The sequence below is a fragment of the Erythrolamprus reginae genome, chromosome 3 (genome assembly GCF_031021105.1).
Source record: "Erythrolamprus reginae isolate rEryReg1 chromosome 3, rEryReg1.hap1, whole genome shotgun sequence".
In the NCBI taxonomy this organism is placed as follows: Eukaryota; Metazoa; Chordata; class Lepidosauria; order Squamata; family Dipsadidae; genus Erythrolamprus; species Erythrolamprus reginae.
In genome coordinates, this window is record NC_091952.1 from 41,424,152 (window position 1) to 41,444,701 (window position 20,550).

The 20,550-nt window shown below is 39.7% G+C and overlaps 1 protein-coding gene across 3 annotated transcripts in view; it reads right to left on the reverse strand.

Moving 5' to 3' along the window:
• The window catches only part of MTCL2 (microtubule crosslinking factor 2), a 97,954-nt gene that overhangs the window by 61,504 nt on the left and 15,900 nt on the right, over positions 1 to 20,550 (reverse strand). For all 3 annotated transcript variants that reach the window (XM_070744887.1, XM_070744888.1, XM_070744886.1), the window contains exon 2: positions 8,209 to 8,433. In XM_070744887.1, the coding sequence (XP_070600988.1) occupies positions 8,209 to 8,406 (198 nt within the window). In that variant the 5' untranslated portion in view covers positions 8,407 to 8,433. The remainder of the gene's footprint in view (positions 1 to 8,208; positions 8,434 to 20,550) is intronic.

A 20,550-nucleotide genomic window follows, 5' to 3' on the forward strand; every position in this document is an offset into this window, starting at 1 on the left:
TTGCATCCACTGCATGGATAATGTATACTGACTGTCAGTTTTGTTCCATAATTAGTTGTACTTTTTATTGTTATTTTATTTTTGGGATTCCCAACTCTGGGTGGCTTATAAGTACCGGTAGCTTATTAAAAAGGGGAAAAATACAACAAATCAAAGAGCAAAGTACAAAATGCAAAGAAAGGGAGGGGCTCCATGATCAACCTGTTTCCAAGGCATGAAGAAAAAGGTACACCTTCACCAATGACTTGAACAATATACAGATGGATGCCATATAAACCTTGGGGGAGGGCGTTCCAGAGGGCAAAAATTGCAATACGGAAGAGACAATTAATTGGCCCCAAGAGATGACATTATTTAATTGGTGAGATCCAGAGCACATCCACTCCGCTGGACCAAACCAGATGGGCAGAAACAACTACAGACAAGCAGTTCCTCAATTAACCAGTTAATTTACCTTTAAGGGTGATAACCAACACCTTGAATTGCAACCAGAAGCCTACTGGCCACTAACGAAGCTTGCAAAACAGTAGGATTATATATACGTAATGGAGGGCTATGGTTCCCAACCCCCAGACCACTACTTGGTCATGGCCTATTCTCAACTAGACCATGCGAGCAGCAGGCTGGCAGGCACCCATACAGCTTGCCTCATATGAGCAGTGGCCAGTGGATATGTTCATGCATGCAGCTCAACTAGCCTGGTTCCATCCCCCCCAGCAGTGGAATGCTCCTGGTTTGGACCAGTTCTTAGAATCAGTAGTGGGGGTGGCGGGAGGCTCCGCCCATCCACCAGGGACATTGCCTACCCACCCAAGGTGCAGAAGCGTTGCAGGCACGCAAACGATTTGCAGTGGCAAACAAATTCAGAACCGGGACTCACTGCTCACCGAACACTCTTCAGAGGTGGCCCCATGTAGAGAGCCTTGCAGTAGTCGAACCTTGAGATGATAAGGGCATGAGTGACTATGAGCAGGGACTCCCTGTCCAAATAGGGCCAAATAACAATTTAAAGTGCAATGTCTTCAACGAGGCCCTCAGATTAAAAGCAAATATCTTCCAGTGAAGACATTAGTGAAGGATTACTGCACCATAACAGGTGGGAAGAAGAAAGGATCCTGCCATGAAAAAAAGAGTTCGCCATGGCTTTGCAGTTGATGGGGAAGAGATTGGCCTGCACTTTACCCTCTGCAATTATTTGTACAAATTCCATAGTTGCATCCTGACCCGAAAATTGAGCTAGTAGAGGGGTAAATCAAGCCCTAACTATTTCCATAGAATCATCTTAATATGAAATTCTAGCAATACCAAAGGACGGGGGCTGTTCCACTTATTTCCTGTTTTTTCAAGCAGAACATTTGATCACCATGAAAGCTGAGACAACTAGAAGGCAGCTGTTATAAGCTGTAGGAACAGAGGCGGGGGGAAATGCAGCCTGACAAACATAGGACATTATCCACCCATGTCCTACTCCGAAAAGAAAGATTCCATGGATTGGCCAATATGGACAAAACAAAAGGTCTTATGGGAAAGTAGCACATTTTAAATTCCAGATGTTATTTCCAAATGCAACAGACTCTGACGGTCTTACATAAATACTAAAATCTGTAATCGCTAGTTGTGGCCAATAAAAAATTTGGCATTTTTTATATTAACATTTCTAGCATTTTCAAAAAAACCTCAGATATAATACAAATGTGTTTATAATTTGCTTTTATATCACTATAGAAACATAGAAGACTGACGGCAGAAAAAGATCTCATGATCCATCTAGTCTGCCCTTATACTATTTTCTGTATTTTATCTTAGGATGGATATATGTTTATCCCAGGCATGTTTAAATTCAGTTACTGTGGATTTACCAACCACGTCTGCTGGAAGTTTGTTCCAAGGATCTACTACTCTTTCAGTAAAATAATATTTTCTCACATTGCTTTTGATCTTTCTCCCAACTAACTTCAGATTGTGTCCCCTTGTTCTTGTGTTCACTTTCCTATTAAAAACACTTCCCTCCTGGACCTTATTTAACCCTTTGACTCTGACACTCTTAAATCTCTCACATTAAAATTGCATTAAACATTAAATATCCATGGATATCCATTATATAGCATTAAACATGCAAACATTTTAAAATAATGCATTATTAAAATTATTATAAATTAAATGTCATTTTTTAAATATTACCACTATGCACTTAAAGATCACATCAAATCTAATACTGGTAGTTTAAAATGCATGGCAGGCTATCTGGATATAGCAAATATAGAACTAAATTCTGAATTATATTAAACTTTAATTCTGATGTGGTGATACCATAAACACACAGTTTACAAAGAACTAGAACTGCAGAAAAGCACATACACACAGGATGAAATAGCACACTGCACTGATCTATGAATGAATAAAGAACAATGCTGCTCTAGGAAATAATAGGCATTATAATCTTACCTGAACACATCTTCTCATCCAGTGGAACCAGCCTTCAGGATGGGTTTGTCCTCGACCAATCATCTTGAGGAACGAGTCAGTCTCATTTGAATAATTGCTAGGATCCACCTTCAGACCCTCCAGATCCGACAAATCCTGAAGAGTAGACTCGAGCATGGTGGCTTAGTGGTATCCTCTAAGCTGTGTGGATCCCCTTACCAGTGGCTGTTGCCAAGATATGATCAAGAAATAGCGTGTGATAGAGAAAAACAGAGGTAGAAAACAAAGGTGGGACTGAAGGCTGGTTCCACCAGATGAGAAGAGGCGTTCAGGTAAGATTACAATGCCTATTCTCCATCCTGGGACGGAACCAGCCTTCAGAATGGGACATACCAAACCAGAGGTCCCAGGGAGCGGTGAGTGTCCTATGCACTCAATGAGCGTCCAACACTTTCTCTAGTACTCTCCTGCCAAAGGCAGCATCCGCATTAGGAATCAATTTTGGAGTGGCTGATGAACTAGGAAGAGTCATTACGCATGATGTAGAGATGCCTGTGTGGACCAAGCCGCTGAAGTGGCTGTGTTTCTGGTGGAGTGTGCCATGATGCCTTCTGGAGTTGGAAGGCCAGCTATCTTGTAGGCCTTGGCGATGGCGCTTCTGATCCATGGCCCTTTGGTAGCCGAGGCTACTTGATTCCCCAGGGATCGAGGATGGAATCCCACAAAGAGAGCCTTAGATTTCCTGAGGTCCTTGGTACGGTCTAGGTATGTCTTAAGAGCTCTTCATACATCCAGTATATGCCAACATTGTTCGGAAGGGTCGGTTGGACGGGCACAGAAGGAAGGAAGGATGAGCTCCTGTGATCAATGGAAGACTGGGAATGAAGGAAGGATCAAGTCTGAGAGTTACCTTATCTGGTTGGAAGACTCACAGGTCGCCCCTGACTGAGAGGGCTGAAAGTTCTGACATACGGTTGGCGGATGTGATAGTGACCAGAAAGGTCACTTTTATGGATAGATGCCTGAGTGAAGCTTCTCAGAGTGGTTCGTATGGTGGTTCCATGAGGGCATTCAGAATGTGTGGAACGTTCCAGGTGAGATAATAGTGAATCGTGGGTGGACATAGCTTGGTCACACCCTTAAGGAAATAATGGATGGCGGGGAACTGAAACAAAGATCCGCCCTGTTCCCACACCAAGACTGAGGAGAGTGCCGCCACCTGTCTGTGAAGGGTATGTGGCGCCAAACCCCAGTTGAGGCTCTGTTTCAGGAAGGGAATCCGTACTGGGCAAAGGCCTTCCCCCGGTGCACCAATCACAGAAGATTTTCTACATGGCAGAGTAGATGCAGTTGGTAGAGGAGTGATAGGACACCTGCATGATAAGGATGGCATCCTGATCATAATCCTGACTTCTTAGGTCGCGCCTCTCAATTTCCAAGTAGTTAGGTTAAGACAGATGGGATCCAGGTGATCTACCTCTGTATGGCTGAGCCAATCTGCCTGGGAGATGTGAATTCTGGATATGTGGTCTGATGTCAAGGAAATAAGGTGTTTCTCTGCCCATAACTCCAGCTTCATGGCTTCTGCTCAAAGGGATCTGGAATGTGTTCCCCGCTGTCGGTTGATGTATGCCTTGGTGGATATGTTGTCTATTAGCATTAAGACATCGCTTTCCGATATGAGGTTTTGGAATTGCTTCAGGGCAAGGTAGACTGCTCTCATTTCCAACCAGTTGATGGAGTGAGAGTCTCCTGGGAGAACCACCGACCTTGGGCCATAGCTCCTTGGGAATGAGCTCCCCACCTCGTCAGGCTGGCATCCATTGTCACTACAGTGGAACCCTGACATAAGAGCTGCTCTACTTAAGAGCAACTCGAGATAAGAGCTGGGAGGGGAGAGATATTTTTGTTCTACTTACAAGCCCAAATTCGAGATACAAGCGCCAAGGAGCTGTCTCCTGAAGCCAAACGCTAACTTCCGCGTTCGGCTTCAGGAGACAGCTGCGAAGTGGTGCGCGTGTTTTAAAAGGTTGCAGCCGGCCTGGGGGACTCGGGGGGGTGCTTGCAGCTTTCTTTCTTGCTCTTTTTCTTTCTCTCTTTTACCTTCCCTTCCTCTATTTCTTCTTTTCTTTCTCCTTCCCACCTTCTTCCCTCCCTCCCTCCCTTCACTCATTCCTCTCTTACTCTCCCCTTTCATAAGTTTCCTTGCTTCCTTCCTCTGTTCCTGTCCCTTCCCCCTTTCTTTCTTTCTTTCTTTCTTTCTTTCTTTCTTTCTTTCTTTCTTGCTCTTTTTCTTTCTCTCTTTTACCTTCCCTTCCTCTATTTCTTCTTTTCTTTCTCCTTCCCACCTTCTTCCCTCCCTCCCTCCCTTCACTCATTCCTCTCTTACTCTCCCCTTTCATAAGTTTCCTTGCTTCCTTCCTCTGTTCCTGTCCCTTCCCTCTTTCCTTCCTTCCTTCCCACCCTCCGTCCATTCATTCACCCATTCCTCTCTTGATCGCTTAAAGCCGGTCCCTGGTGCAAAAAGGGTTGGGGACCTCTGTCCTACAGGATTGGGTGGCAGAGAAGTTGAACATATGTAAATTTAAAAGTTTAAGAAAGTTTACAAGTTAAGTGAAAGAAACTTCATTATTCATTTATATGTACGTGTACATTTCTTCATTAAAAACATGTCTTTCTGCATAATTTAGACTAACTTTGTGAGTTTTTTGAGGGCTGGAACCAATTAAAATTATTTACATTAATTCCTATGGGGAAAAGTCGTTCGAGATAAGAGCTGCTCGACTTAAGAGCCCAGGTCCGGAACGAATTAAACTCGTATCTCGAGGTACCACTGTACTGCCCTGTAAGATAACTGGAATGAGCTGCCTCTGGAAAGGGCTAAGGAATTCCACCAGGAAAGAGATCTTCGAACCTCCGGAGGAAGTTAGACTTTTATGTATGCTGCCCTTTAAATTTTCCCACCGGAGTTGCTTTATCTTGGCCAACAAGTGCCGCAAGCTGACTCAACGGCACCATTAGTTCCTACAAATCCCGTAGCAGACAGATGAAAGGAGGAGAGGCGGCGGGGGGAACAGATGAACCCCCGTCAGCCAAATGGCTACTATCTTGCCTGTGTCTCTTGATCAGCACAGAAGTCTGTTTGTTTGTTTGTTTGTTTATTTGTTTGTTTATTTGTTAGATTTGTAGGCCGCCCCTCTCCGTAGACTCGGGGCGGCTGACAACAATAATAGAAACAGCATATAACAAATCTAATATTTAAAATAACTAAAAAAACCTTATTAAAAACCAAACAAGCACACACACAAACATACCATGTATAAATTGTATAGGCCTAGGGGGAAAGGATATCTCAGTTCCCCCATGCCTGACGACAGAGGTGGGTTTTAAGGAGCTTACGAAAGGTGAGGAGGGTGGGGGCAATTCTGATCTCTGAGGGGAGCTGGCTCCAGAGGGCCGGGGCCGCCACAGAGAAGGCTTTTCCCCTGGGTCCCGCCAATCGACATTGTTTTGCCGACGGGACCTGGAGAAGGCCAACTCTGTGGGACCTAACTGGTCGCTGGGATTCGTGCGGCAGAAGGCGATCCCAGAGATATTCTGGTCCGATACCATGAAGGGTTTTATAGGTCATAACCAACACTTTGAATTGTGACCAGAAACTGATCGGTAACCAATGTAGACTGCGGAGCATCCTTGGAGTTTACAGGAAGCTGGAATCAGGAGCCCTAAAAGAGCTGTTTGGTAGTAAGGAGTTGAAGGACATAAGATTGATTTAAAGGAGAAGGTTAAATTAGAGCCAGAAGCAAGTAAATCACATTATGAAATGACAAATTTTAGAGAGACTTTCACAAACATCCTTTCAGTACAAGATACTGCAAGACAGAAATACCATCTAACTTTATAAATAGGAGGTAAAGTTGGGAGATGATGACTTGTCTAAAACTATCTGCCAAGCTATCAATAAGCAAGATTAGTGGGCTGGAGTCTAAAACATATGAAGAATGGTTACAGGAATTGGAGTTGTCTAGTATAGTGAAAAGAAGGACTAGGGGTGACATAATATCACTGTTTTGCAATATCTGAGGAGCTGCACCAGAACTCAAAACAAAAAACAATGGATGGAAGGAGAGAGAAGCAACCTAGAAATAAGGATAAATTTTCTAATGGTGAGAACAGTTAACCAGTGGAATGGCTTGCCTACAGAAGTTGTCAGTGCTCACCGAAGGCTTTTAAGAGAAGATTGAATAACTATTTGTCTGAAATGGTAAAGGGTTTCCTGCTTGAGCTGGGGGTTGGAATAGAAGACACCCAAAGTCCCTTACAACTCTTATTCTGATTCCTAGATCTTAAACATGACTAGCATTCATATGTAAATTCATGGCAGCACATTTGAATACCTACGGTATAATATTTTTCTCTCTCCAGAGACTTAGTTTATATTCCAGATTATTGAAAGTTTCAGAAGCAATAGTCTGATTACTGGTTTGCACATTCAGTCTAGGCCTCCATACACCGTACAAACCAACACAAACTGATGTAAGTTTCATTTTTAGGATCCCTCATTTTGGGTGCCTGGAGTATTCGGCAGCTGACTTACTCCTTTGTGCAAAAGGCAACTGTGTTGTTTGGGAAGATGGTATGACTTAGAGGTTTCATACTGTAAAGGTCTGAAGCTCAACATTCTTGTGTTCGTAATCCTTGAACAAGGAGCTTTCAATGATGCAAGCTTTGCCATGCCACCAACCATGGGAATACTGAACTAATTTCTTCTCCACAGCAGTTTATATTTCCATCACCTGTTGAATATCGATATCATTGGGTAAATGAGTTGTAGCCAGGATGCCAGAAAAAGAGCAGGCATCCTCACCAAATAAAGATAAAGCATTCCTCCATTGGAATATGTTGCCTCCTCATGCCCTTCAATGAAAAGTGCCATACCAAACAACATATGTTCCATCCAGCTGGCTTGCACGATCATCCCGAATGAAGATCTTCCAGCAGCTCAAAGGAGGGACTCAGCGTTTTTAGTCAGCTGCTTAGTTTTCATGATTCTAATTGAAGTTGACAAGTATCAGACAGGATCATGTGCAATGCAAAATTAGCTTCAACCTAATTCATAGATTGTCCAATTGAATATCACAAAACAAAAAAGCTAAAAGTTAAAAGTATTCCATTCCACAAATGCATTTCAAACTTCCAATAATCTGGTTTTATTTTACTATGACTCCAGTCTCAGTTTTTATATCTATACATGCTTATTATCTTTCCTCTATGAGAATGAGGTGAACTATGTTTATTCAAAGGGAGTCAAGTCCCATGGTTTTTGTGAGAAATGGCTGAAACACTACAGCAGTGCAACTATTTTTCCAAGTAATCATCTTCAATGAGTTTTAAGGACAATATACCATCAGATTAATTTTGCAAAAAAATATTTCCACATAAAACTCTTTTTTTCTAAAATGTAACATTAAGTTTGCTTTAAGCACTTACTGAAGTTACTATAGATCAGAAACAAACAATACTGTTCCAATAACTTTAGAACAGAGTTTCAATTCCTTTTATATCAGACCAAAGGATGTCAGGCATTTGAAAGAAGAAAGCCTTTGCTCTAACATCTTGGATAGATGTCAAACAGATACTAGACTGGACAAGCAATGGTCTGAATAGTACAAATCCATTCCTTATATTGCAAAACCAACAAGAGAAGGCAACTTCTTATATCCCAGGTTCATTCAACTGACTTCTCCATTCCAAAAAAGAAAAAATTTGCAAATGCAGGCTTACCTTGACATCTTGTTCAAGGCTATGGATGAGTTCTCCATCCACCTGGCCGGTCTGCGCAACACGAAGGCTGCGTCGCTCTGCTTTTCGCAAACGATACTGTAAGATACGACAAGTCTTACTGGCTTGATCCAGTTGTTGCCGTAGCTCCTGTAGCTGATAGACATCTTCTTCCATGTAGACATCTCTCATCTCCAGCATCTCTGCACGCAGTTCCTCAATCTCATCCTGGGAAAGACAAACACTGCGATCAAAGGAAGAGCAAGACAAGCATGAGCGCACACTCCTGCCACGCTCCCCTCCCCCGTGCATGTGCACGCAACGCCCCTATGCTCCCCCACACTCTCCTGCCCCTGCACATGAGTGCAGGACCCTCCAGTGCCTTGGTTTGGGCCTAATAGGCCTCCTTGCAGCCCGGGACCAAAAACGGACTGTGGGGGCGCCACGCTGCACACCCCATTTTGAGCTACCAGGCCTCCCTGCAGCCTCCTGGGAGCAAAGATGGGTTGCAGGGGGCACCCCCATACATCTCCCACATGTAAATCAGCTAGCCAGCGGGAGGCACACACAAACATGCACAATGGACCTGACCTGGGCAACAGCTTGCGTGCCCATACAGAGGGCTCTGCATGCCAGCTGTGGCACCCGTGCCATATGTTCACCATCACAAGATTACGGGAATAGAACAAGTTTAGGTTGGTGCATTAACAAACATAATGATGTTCTGCTTTGAAGGTCTTTTTCAGTTGAGTAGAAGCAATCTCTGTTTTGATGGATGAAGAATCCAGAGAACAACCTATACAAATTTATTCTGATAGCACATGAAATATTAACAGAGATATGTAGCACTTCTTCACATAAGGTCTCCCTGCAATACTTTATAACAAGGAAAGAGGGGATGCACACAAATCTAATAAATTATTATTATTATTATTATTATTATTATTATTATTATTATTATTAAAGGCACACCAACTTAAGGTGTTAAATTTGCACTCCTGCATACTCTTAAACAGCACTGGAAATGAACTCTTAAGCACTGCACAATCCTACTATTTAAACTGTACAGCCTTTTCCTCTCAAATATCCAGAATTGCAGATAAAATAGGATGTGCAGACTGCATAGAGTTAAGAATATAAATGCCATTCCACTAGTGTAAAATAAAATCTTATGTTGCATTATTTAAAAATAAATAAATAGCAATATATATCCTTTACTACACTTTACTAGTAGTTTGTACACTTTTTTATTTAGGTGGATCCTTTGTAGTGAAGTTTGCAAAAATCAAATCAAAGCAGGTTTTCTCAATTCCATCTGATATGTTTCTGCCTGTGAATAATTATGTCAAAGATGAAGAAATTCAGAGAACCGTTTCTCTTCTCTGGAAGGGAATGGCCACATGCACACAGTGGTATTATTGATGTCCTTCTGGCACAGAGTGTCACAACTCCAACAATATAACCTCAGTCACTTGTACAGAGAGGCAAAGTGTAAATAAACAAGCACTAAGGAAAACTGCTCACACTCCAGATCTCCAACTATAACATTTGGTCAAAAGGCAAAATTAATGAAAGGGAAAAAAAGACAGGAGAGGAAAAATCCCAAATGGAAACCTCTGAAGCTCGAATGCAGAAGAGAACAGCTTATCTATGCCAATCCAATTAATTAGTTTTTGGAGAGTAGAAGGAAATAAAACTACAGTATGTAAAACTTGCAAAGGGTTAGGCAGATGGTACACCAAGGAAAAAATGACTCCACCAACTGGAGGGCCCAAGAGCTCTGGCTTAGCTTTTGGGATCACCAAGATCAGACAGATGCTGCCATCTGACAAGGGACATACCAGTATTATTACTTAAACTGAAATTAGATTCCAAAATGCCTTCCATGTACTAGTGTCACTGAAAACCATGTATTCACAAAACAGGTGATTCCACAACCCAAAGGAGAATATGAAAATCTTGTTTGTGCTCTCTCCAGTCCAGGTGCCTGTTGCTAGTAACACAAGCATCATTGCCAGCATCCCAATGTCTAATATTCCTGGCAGCAGTTCTCATACTAAAAGACAGAATTTTTCTAGCTATTTTCTCTATTGATTGACTACATTCCTTGCTCCTTCTGAGAGATATGCAAAAAGTTTTCTACATTTGCCCTTGGAAGGTGGGAGCAGTTAAATTACCCTCCCCACCCATTTCTTTGGATTAATAGCTTATCTGCTTATGATCTGCAAAAGGAAGCCAATCACTGCAATATCCATTAGATAGCCTGTGTGTTGAGCAAGGGAACAAAGGATCAAGGGCTTTCCAAACCAGCCTCAAAGTCAGTCTGTCACATTCAATCATGACAAGAGGCATTATCTCAAAGAATAAGATGTTTTCTGGGAGATCCCATCAAAATGCAATCACAGAAAGTATTGCTTGTTTTATATCCTTTTGTACTAACTTGCAAACTTATGTAAACAACAGAAAATCTTAAATCTATTTATGAGATAAATTCATGCCAATGCATGAACAAAGCATAGCACTGGTTTATGCTTACCAAACACTGGTTTTTGGCTTTTAAAAAATGAAGTAGTGACATGGGAACAATTGTTTGGTTTCTTTATGAGGCATTAACACAATTTTTGAAACAATTGTAACTCTGTGGTATTAAATGTTTGTATTTGCAATGTTTAATGTTTAGTAAATTCATATTGCATGTTTTTGGAAATGACTATGTATTTTATACTTCTCATCCCATAAAAATGTTTGCAGATTGTGACTCTCTATAACTAAAGTTCTTTTTATTTTTTTAATTCAATCCAATCTTTTATCCAAATTAAATTTGCTGTGTTGTAGTAAATTTCCCATTCCAGTAATGCCAATACTCCTCTATCTTTGGTATCCTGTAAGAGCTTTAATTTAATCCTGCCTTTTTTCCCTTGCCATATAAATTTGATAACTAAGTTGTTTAAATTTTCAAAAAGGTTTTTGCCTAATTTGGTTTGGACAACTTGAAACAAAGATAGTACTCTCAGGTGTATATTCATTTTGATCATAGCAATCCTTTTTAAAAGTGAGATTTGTAAATTTTTCCATTTTCTAAAGCATTTTGTATTTGTAATAACAATTTATCATAATTATCTTCCTTGATTGTAGAGCATTTTGCTATAAAATAGGTTCCTAAATATTTTATTTTCTTTGTAATTTGTATTTTTAGTTTAACTTCCAATTCCATTTCTTGTCTCTTTGTGAGATTTTTTAATTATTATTTTAGATTTGTTTCTATTTATCTTAAATCCTGCTACTTCACCAAATTCCTCTATTTTTTGTATCAATTTTTGTTCAAATTCTAATGGGTTTTCTATTATAAATACAATGTTGTAAGCAAAAACTTGGACCTTGTATTCTTCCTTTCTAATTTTAAACCCATTATTTCTTGGCCTTCTCCAATTTTTATTAATAATATTTGTAATGCAAGAATAAATAAAGGAGGAGAGAGTAGTCATCCCTGTCATATTCCCTTGGCTATGTCAATTTTTCTGTGATAACATCATTTATAATTACCCTAGCTGTTTGTTTGCTCAATTGTCCTTTCAAATTTTGTGCCAAATTCCAAATTTATAATTGTATTATAATAAATTTCCAATTCAAATTATCAAAAGCCTTTTGGGCATCAAGGAAAACGAATGAAGTTTGTCTCTCAGGGTAGACTCCATAAAATTCCTAAGTATTTATTATAATTCTCATGTGTTTTTTTATTTGTAAGGAATCCATTTTGATCTCTATGTATAAAGTTATTTAGTATCTTCTTAATTCTCTCTTCACTTCCTTCTTGGGTATACTCGATCACCAATCAAAACTGCTCTTGTCCATTTTTCGCCTCCTTCTTATGCAGTTGTCATCACTCCCAATCGGCCATAAAGACCGATCCTTTTCTCCACTGGTTTTAAGAGTGCCGCTCCTCACCGCCTGGGTAGCTTAAAACTATCCAGTGTCTCCAGAGATTCCTCTTTGCTTTATCAATCTCTATGGAATCAATAATGCCCTCAAAAAGTTCCTGGTGAAGATATTTTCAGGTTTTAGAAATAGAGCTTTGCTTCCTTACCTATCACTGCTGGAAATCCCCTTGATGAGCTTTTTCTTTAAACAATCTCACTTTTAACTTTAAAACGAAATATGCATCACACATATTAATATTGTGCATCGCTAAAGTGCTTCAAAATGGGAATGCATTGTTTTAGTTCCTTCCTATTACAGATTGACACTAAAAAAGACATTGGTTTTTAGGTGTGCCTTCAAAAGATAAAGTCTTAGATCGTTATCTCTTTAAAGGCACAGCACTGATTTCTCTTTCAGAAATATTCCCTGCACAATTCAAGAATTTTTTTTTTTTAATGTTTATGCATTCAGCCATAATATTGTTTGGGTTTTGGTTTGATGTGATGAGTGAATTTGGATATTATAATATTCTGTAGTATTATGTGGAAACCAAGCTATATATTAATTTGTTCAATGATCTAGAATTTAAAATCTGGGTTTGAGTTATATGAAAAAATAACCAGTGACTAAGAATGTAGCGAAGGTGGGTTTTGCACACTCACTTATGAAGGCAACAATATTTTGGGAGCTATTCCCAGGCAAGATTGAGAAAAATAGTTTGTTTTTAATAGTCTGTAGCTTTATTGCATGAAGTGGCAGCAATCCGTCAGCACTACAGAATACTTTTCCTCCCATCCTCAATCATGTGCTTTCCTCCCTTCTTCCTCCCCGCAGTAGCCCTGTGCCAAAATTCAAAAAATGAGACTGGCAAGTTGCTGCTCTCTTATCAGGGCAAGAACAGCAGTTTCTGCTGCTGCTTTCAGGAAATTAAAAGGAAGAAGCCCAGTTCTCTCCACTTGTATCATTTTATACTGGAAAACATTAGTTTCCTGTTGGATCATCTTGATCTGGCTTCAGTCCGCCTCAGAAATAAGTTGGCCCCGAGATAGAGGCACCACGGAAGCATATACAGTATACCTAATGACTAGCAAACAGTCTCTCTCAGAACCGGGGCAAGGGGGCTAAAAAGATGACCCTTTGTTCAGCACTAAGTCATTTAAATAGAAATTAATATTGTGCAAAAAATGTGCCTTAAGCGTACTAAGTAAATAAATAAAGTAAGTAAAAATAAATAAAGACCTTACTACCAGAAAATGCCCAAATTCCAGTACAATATCCTGTTTATTTTGGCATGACTTTTTTGGAATCTTTGTGGTACCTGCAGGATCCAACACTTAACATATTAAAGCGTGCAGCAGCCTTCATCATTAGGTTTGCCTGCCTACTTGATTCCTTTTCGTAACTTGAAAACGGACAAAATATGATGTAAATCAAAACATCCAAAAAGGTCCAATAGTTCTTAGGGATATCTATATACACAAAAGCAAAAACCACTCACACCACAATCATGAACTTGAAATACAGACCTGAAATTTGACACATATGTTCCCCTTGGCGTCTAGGTGCTCACTAAGAAAGGATTTTTCAAAATGACCATCAGATCATTCGAATTTCTTATATTATTATTAACATGCCCTGATGCTAATTAGTTAGACATTCTACTCCCCCTCCCAACCTGAAAATAACTCTGGAGAGAACATAGCTTCTGTAGGGCAAGCCTGAGAGAGAGAAGGGGCTATAAAGCCTGAGGGAGAGGAGAGGATAGGGGAGGATTCTGAGGGAGAGAAGGGGTTAGGATAGGATAAGGGAGGATAGAGTAGGATAGGGGAGGATTCTGTGGGGCAAAGCTGAGGGAGAGAAGGGGGAGAGACTGATCATAACTACTCATTAATTTTCAAGCTGTAAATGTCAAGCCTGACACATAGTTTCATAGCAGAGCACGGGTATTCAGCTAGTTTCTATATAAAGGCTTTCAAATTGTCCCCGTTCATGGCTAGAAGCTAAGTAGAACTGAAATAGGGTTTACTGCTTTATATCGATTGCCCTTGAAGAACGTTTGGAAGCTTCAACTCATCCAGGATGCCATGGTAGATATAACATCACTGCTTCATGAATTATATTAGCCCCTTATAGGTATCCAGATCCTATTCAAGAGGCAGTTGTCACCTTTAAATCTTTTGTATCTCAGGGACCAATAAATTCATAATTTTAAATCCCGGGAACCAGATAGTATGATCTGCCTAATGACTGGGTGGGTGGGCGTGGCTAGATGATCGTGTGACTGGGTGGGTGTGGCCAACCTGATGACACTGACATCGAGGGGTGCCTCGCCGGTCTCTCCTTGCCCCTCCCCTCCCAGCTACTCCTTGCCGGTCCGCTCAGGCTCCCTAGGGCTCCAACAGAAGCAGTTGTTTGAGCTAAGGAGCCATCACGAGAAAGTTGGCAAAACAACTGACTTAGTTCAAATTGGATCTGACCAAGAAGGAAGCTCAGCAGAAGCAACTCACTAAGGAATATGAGCAGAAGGAAGACCTGTGGGAGTACAAGGTCAGATACAGGTGCCTGGAGGCTCAGTGGGCGGAGATGGTCAGCCAGTTCCAGGCCCTGATTCAGTCCCACTGGAACAATACCCTCCGGCTCTTCACCACCAGTGGCACTTCCCTCCAGCGTTCACCCAAAGCTCCACACCAGGAGGCTGAAGCAGACCCCAAGTAAAAATTCCTGCCTTCTGGCAACTCGTACAAAAAGATCCCGAAGTGGAAGACTTTATGGAGCAACACAAGCATACATTGCATGTATTTGGCCCAGGGACTGTAGTTTGAAGACCCCCGATTTAGTGCAATATGAAAAATGGAAATAGGTTTTCTAGAGACCATCAAAAATTTTCTCCTGGACCGCCAGTGGTCCACAGAGCATCAATTGGTGATCGCTGGTCTAAAATATTTCAAATCCCTTCAGATTCGTTTAGTTGAAGATGCCAGTAATTGGGCGTAGGGCATTAGCCGATTAGGAAGTCCTTAATGCTTCCTGGGGTTGCTTGTTTTCTTGCAGACATTTCATTACCAAACTAGGTAACATAATCAGTGCTAGAAGAGAGTGGAGTTTGCTCTCATTTTATATGCTCGCTGCTTGTTCTGTGTTGGTGGGAGTGGTCTTGGTGGTTCCTTGATTAGGCTGTTGTTTATTGCTACCTTGTTTGTCTGAGCTGGTAGTTCCTTGTTGTATTGTTTATTCTGTATATAAAATGACATCAAACCTCACTCCCTTCTAGCACTGATGATTTTCCTTGTCAGTAATGAAACATCTGCAAGAAAACCACCAAACTTTGGAAACACTGAGGACCTCAGAGTTAATCTTGAGCTACCAATATTCTCTTCAATTAGAAGATGCCCCTTTGGGTGGCGCCCCAGGAAGCTTTTTTTTTAAAAAAGAAAAGAAATGGTGGCGAAGCCAGATTGGTGGACTTATGGTCAAATAATATCTTTCAATTTTGGTGACTCTATCTAAAGAAGAATTGGAATCAGAAGGATATGTTTCCCATTAGTTTGTGTATTTACAATTGAAAGAAAGATCTACATTAAATTAAAAGGCTATGGATTTGATTTTGTAAGAAATGAATTGGAAATCCTACTATATGGTAGTGATGAACATATTGTTCTTAAGGTTTATAAATTGCTATTGAAACTGAATTTGGAGAATGAGTATGAAAATCATTGTATGATTTGACGGGCAAAGAACTTTAGATATAACATTTGAACAATGGGAAAATGTATGGACGAAAAGTTTAAAATTTACATTAAATTAATTTTTTTTCTTTTTGGCTTTACCCTACACTTTTTTCTCTTCCTCTTTCCCCCCTCTATTTTCCCATTGTATTTATTTTTATTTGCATTTTTGTATTTTATATTTTTATAAACTAATAAAAGATTTAAATAGCAAATATTCTTTTCTATCAGTACTTAACAGATTAAAATTTTGTGTTGTTATATTTCAGAATCACATTTTTATCCTGTGTCAGATTTATTCAACATATATAATGATGATGATGATGATGATGATAACAATAATAATAATAATAATAATAATAATAATAATATTTATAGTGCCCGTTTAACAAAGGGCATAACAGCATGTTAGCAATAGCACTTTTTAACAGAGGCAGCATAATGTTTAACATACCAATACTTTTTATTCATGTAAGGTAAAGGAATTAGCTGTATTCCACCTATTGCTGAGTACCGGTAGTTATTAGCAGGTTTTAGATAGCCATTTTGTTCTTTAATAAATTCATAAATTGGCTTTGACAAAACCCATTTATGAGTCCATATGTATAGCTTATGTAATGCATTCTGCAACTAATAAGGCAGTATCCATTTGGTTCTTGTAATTCCAAGCAGCTGTTTATAACAGACCAACCCAGAAATCTCTGTGCTCCTTTCTATGCAAGGCTGCTTAGTACTGGCATGTTGCCAAGAGGTCAATAGGAGGCTAAATTCAAAATTGACTATGGTATCAGCTTGAATTGTAAATGTTAGCAATAAATCCATCAGCCTGTCTACCACATGTTCATACACCTATATTTCTGTATTATACATGAATGGTTCAATTTTTGTATAAATAAAATGACTTCGGAGAGGGGCGGCATACAAATCCAAATAATAATAAATAATAAATGGCATTTGCATTTAGATTTCTTAGGAGAAACTAACGGGTGATATGATTAGGACAAATTGTACAAACCATTATAAGATTAGAATAAGCACATCTATTCAAAGCTCTATTGAGCAGTGAAAAGCAAATAATAGAATAATAATTCAGGAATCTACCTGTTTCCAAAAGAGGAACTATCAATGGCTAATCATTAGCATCCCAACATTCAGTATATTAATAAATCAACTCTAATAGCACTTATTTACTGCATTTATTTCTCATTAAACTCATATTAAAATGACATAAATTGCCTTGCAAATGTGCTTGGCTCAAGTCATCCACTGAACACCTCACTGAGATGTGAATTTGAACCTAACTTCCCAGTCCAACAAGTTCATCTCAGTAGAGAATTGAATCTCTTCAAACTATTGAGAGAATGGAGAATAAACAGATTCAAGAAACTGACAGAACATACAATCATATCAAAGTGGACTTCAAAGGAAGGAATGGCAACCTGAAGACAGCTTTGCTACAGCACAGATGGCAAATATGGTGGAATGAAGAGCCAGAGAGTAGACCATTTCTTTGAAAGTCTTCTCTAGATCTTGAGATCACCAACAAGTGCTCCGATCAATATAGAAGAGTTGAAGGCCACTATTGAAGCATCCTGGTATTCCATAATATCTCAGCAGTACCACATCGCATTGAGGCAGTAATTGCTGCAAAAGAGGTCCAAATCAAGTACTGAGTACACATGCATACTTATACTTTTCAGAGGTTTAATATTATTCTATGTGCAATCCTTGTTTTATTGATTGCATAATATTCTAATTTTCTGAGATGGTGGATTTGGGGTTTTCATGAGCTGTACCCAATAATCATCACAATTATGACAAATCACATCTTGAACTATCTTGCCTTGCATCTAATGAGGTGAAACATAATGAGTAATATACAGTGATACCTTGTCTTACAAACTTAATTGGTTCCAGGACGAGGTTCTTAAGGTGAAAAGATTGTAAGACGAAACAATGTTTTCCATAGGAATCAATGGAAAAGCGATTAATGCGTGCAAGCCCAAAATTCAATCCTTTTGCCAGCTGAAGCACCCGTTTTTGCACTGCTGGGATTTCCCTGAGGCTCCCCTCCATGGGAAACCCCACCTCTGGACTTCTGTGTTTTTGCGATGCTGCAGGGGAATCCCAGCAGGGGAATCCCAGCATTGCAAAAACGAGTGCTTCGCTGGCAATGGAAGTCCAAATGTGGGGTTTCCCATGGAGGGGAGCCTCAGGGGAATCCCAGCAGCGCAAAAACAGGTGCTTCGCTGGCAACAGAAGTCCGGAAGTGGGGCATCCCAGTGGCGGCGGTGGGTTTGTAAGGTGAAAATAGTTTGTAAGAAGAGGCAAAAAAATCTTAAACCCCGGGTTTGTATCTTGAAAAGTTTGTATGATGAGGTGTTTGTAAGATGACGTATCAGTGTATTATGTTTCATCTTTTAATTTGTATAACTGAAATAAATGAATTTTTGCACGATATTCTAATTTTTTTGAGTTTCACCTGTAGATAGATACTGTTCTCTCTAAACTAAAAATACTTTCCTGATGCCAAATTGCGTACGCTTCATTTCTGTCACTGAATCTATTTCAAATAAACTAGAGAAAAGGAGAAAAATGCTGTGTTATGAGGCTTCAAACTGAAAAAAAGTTAAAATATAATATTACACGAATCTGACCTTATCAGCAATAGCTCAACTTGTATATTTATGATCTCTCACTGTAAAAAGGAAAACAACTTTAAGAAATGACAAGGGAACATTTCCTTAGAGATTAAAGAGAACGTAAGCAGCAGCTTTCAATTAACTTCAAACCACAGGCTAACAGAAGGAACATTGCTATAATTTACCAGGATAAAATAAGAAAAGATGTATAAAGAAACTACAGCAGGAATATCTTGATGAGTGCAGAGCTCTCAGAAAGTCTAGGTAGGTCAAGTAGATTATTGCTACTTCCCAAAGAGATCACATTATTTATTCTTTTTTTTTAACAGTCCAAGAGCCAAAGTTTCTGGGTGGTTTGCAATAAACAACAATTGATTTGTCTGGCAAGGGAAAGGACAACAATAATAAGTAACAATAAGAAAGTAGCTATATTTATTGGTGACTTAAATCCTCTTATGTTTTTATTTTTTAAATGAACTTGGTATTTAAGGGTTTGATGACTAGAAAAGGTAGATTATGGAAAGATGGAAAGTATGTTGTAACCTTTGGGAGAGAAGGTAAAATATAAATTTACTTGTAAATGCTGTTCAACTGGAAGCCATTTAACTTTCTTTGTTTCCTTTCTCCTCTTTCTTTTCTCCTTTTTCACTTATATTTTCTTTTTGAACTGTGCACAGACTTTATTCCCTTCATAATGTATCTCAATCCCAATAATGTGGGTACAGTAGGTTGACATATGGCATCGGAGCAGAATATCTCAGGGACCGTCTTCTGCCACACGAATCCCAGCGACCGGTTAGGTCCCACAGAGTTGGCCTTCTCCGGGTCCCGTAGACAAAACAATGTCGTTTGGCGGGACCCAGGGGAAGACCCTTCTCTGTGGCGGCCCCGGCCCTCTGGAACCAACTCCTCCCGGATATCAGGGTTGCTCCCACCCTCCTTGCCTTTCGTAAGCTCCTTAAAACCCACCTCTGTCGTCAGGCATGGGGGAATTGAGATATTCCCTTCCCCCTAGGCTTATAAAATTTATGCATGGTATATCTGTTTGTATGATTGGTCTCTTAAATTGGGGTTTTTAAAATTACTTTTTATATTAGATTTGTTATATTTGTCTTTTTTACTGCTGTTAGCCACCCCGAGTCTGCGGAGAGGGGTGGCATACAAATCTAATTAAGAAATAATAAATAAATAAATATTAATATTTTGTTCTATAACTAATGTGACTGGATAATAAGATAGGCCGACAACATTAATTCTCTAGAATGCAGCTTGCTTTGGCTATCCAGTAAAAGGAAGAGGTTTATTTAATAAGTTCACATAAATATTGAGATAGTTTGAGAAACATAATATTAATATAAAAATAGATAAGCAAAGAACTAAAAAGCTTTTCAACCAGCCTGAACTAACCATGGGATAAAGCCAGAGGTGGGTTCCTACCAGTTCTATGGAACTGACAGCGACCTAGGCCTGCCACGCCCCCGAGCCGGTTCTCTGGGCGGGTCTTAGGCACTGCCATATTGTTTAGTATTATCCATGCATGTGTGTGAAATGCGCACATGGTGCACAACACACGCCCACTTAAACACAGCACATCCCTGAGTGATCTGGCAGTAGCAGAATCCAGAACCCCTCCCCTGGATAAACACTTCACTTGCAAAGAAAGAACCCTCCGACTCTGCTCTCTGAAAGCGTTCAGCCACCACAGTCACTCAAAGGCTCAGTGTGACTGCTTGGATAAAATTGCTCTCAAGGAGGAAGTGATATATATAGCATAGATCAGTAAAACATCAGACTTTAGGAAATGTGTTACCAATCCCCTGTAGACCATGCTTAGGCTAATTATGAAATTAAACTTCAACTAATTATGAAATTAAACTTCAGCTAATTATGAAATTAAACTTCATGTCAGCCCTACAACATTTTCCCAATAGAAAATATATTGGTAATATCTACAGTATTCTTGTATCAAAAAATCACTTAAGTACCATCACCAACTAGCATTCATAACCAAAAACTTTCTTTGCATGCTATTTTTGTAATGAGCGCATTGAAGTTCACCA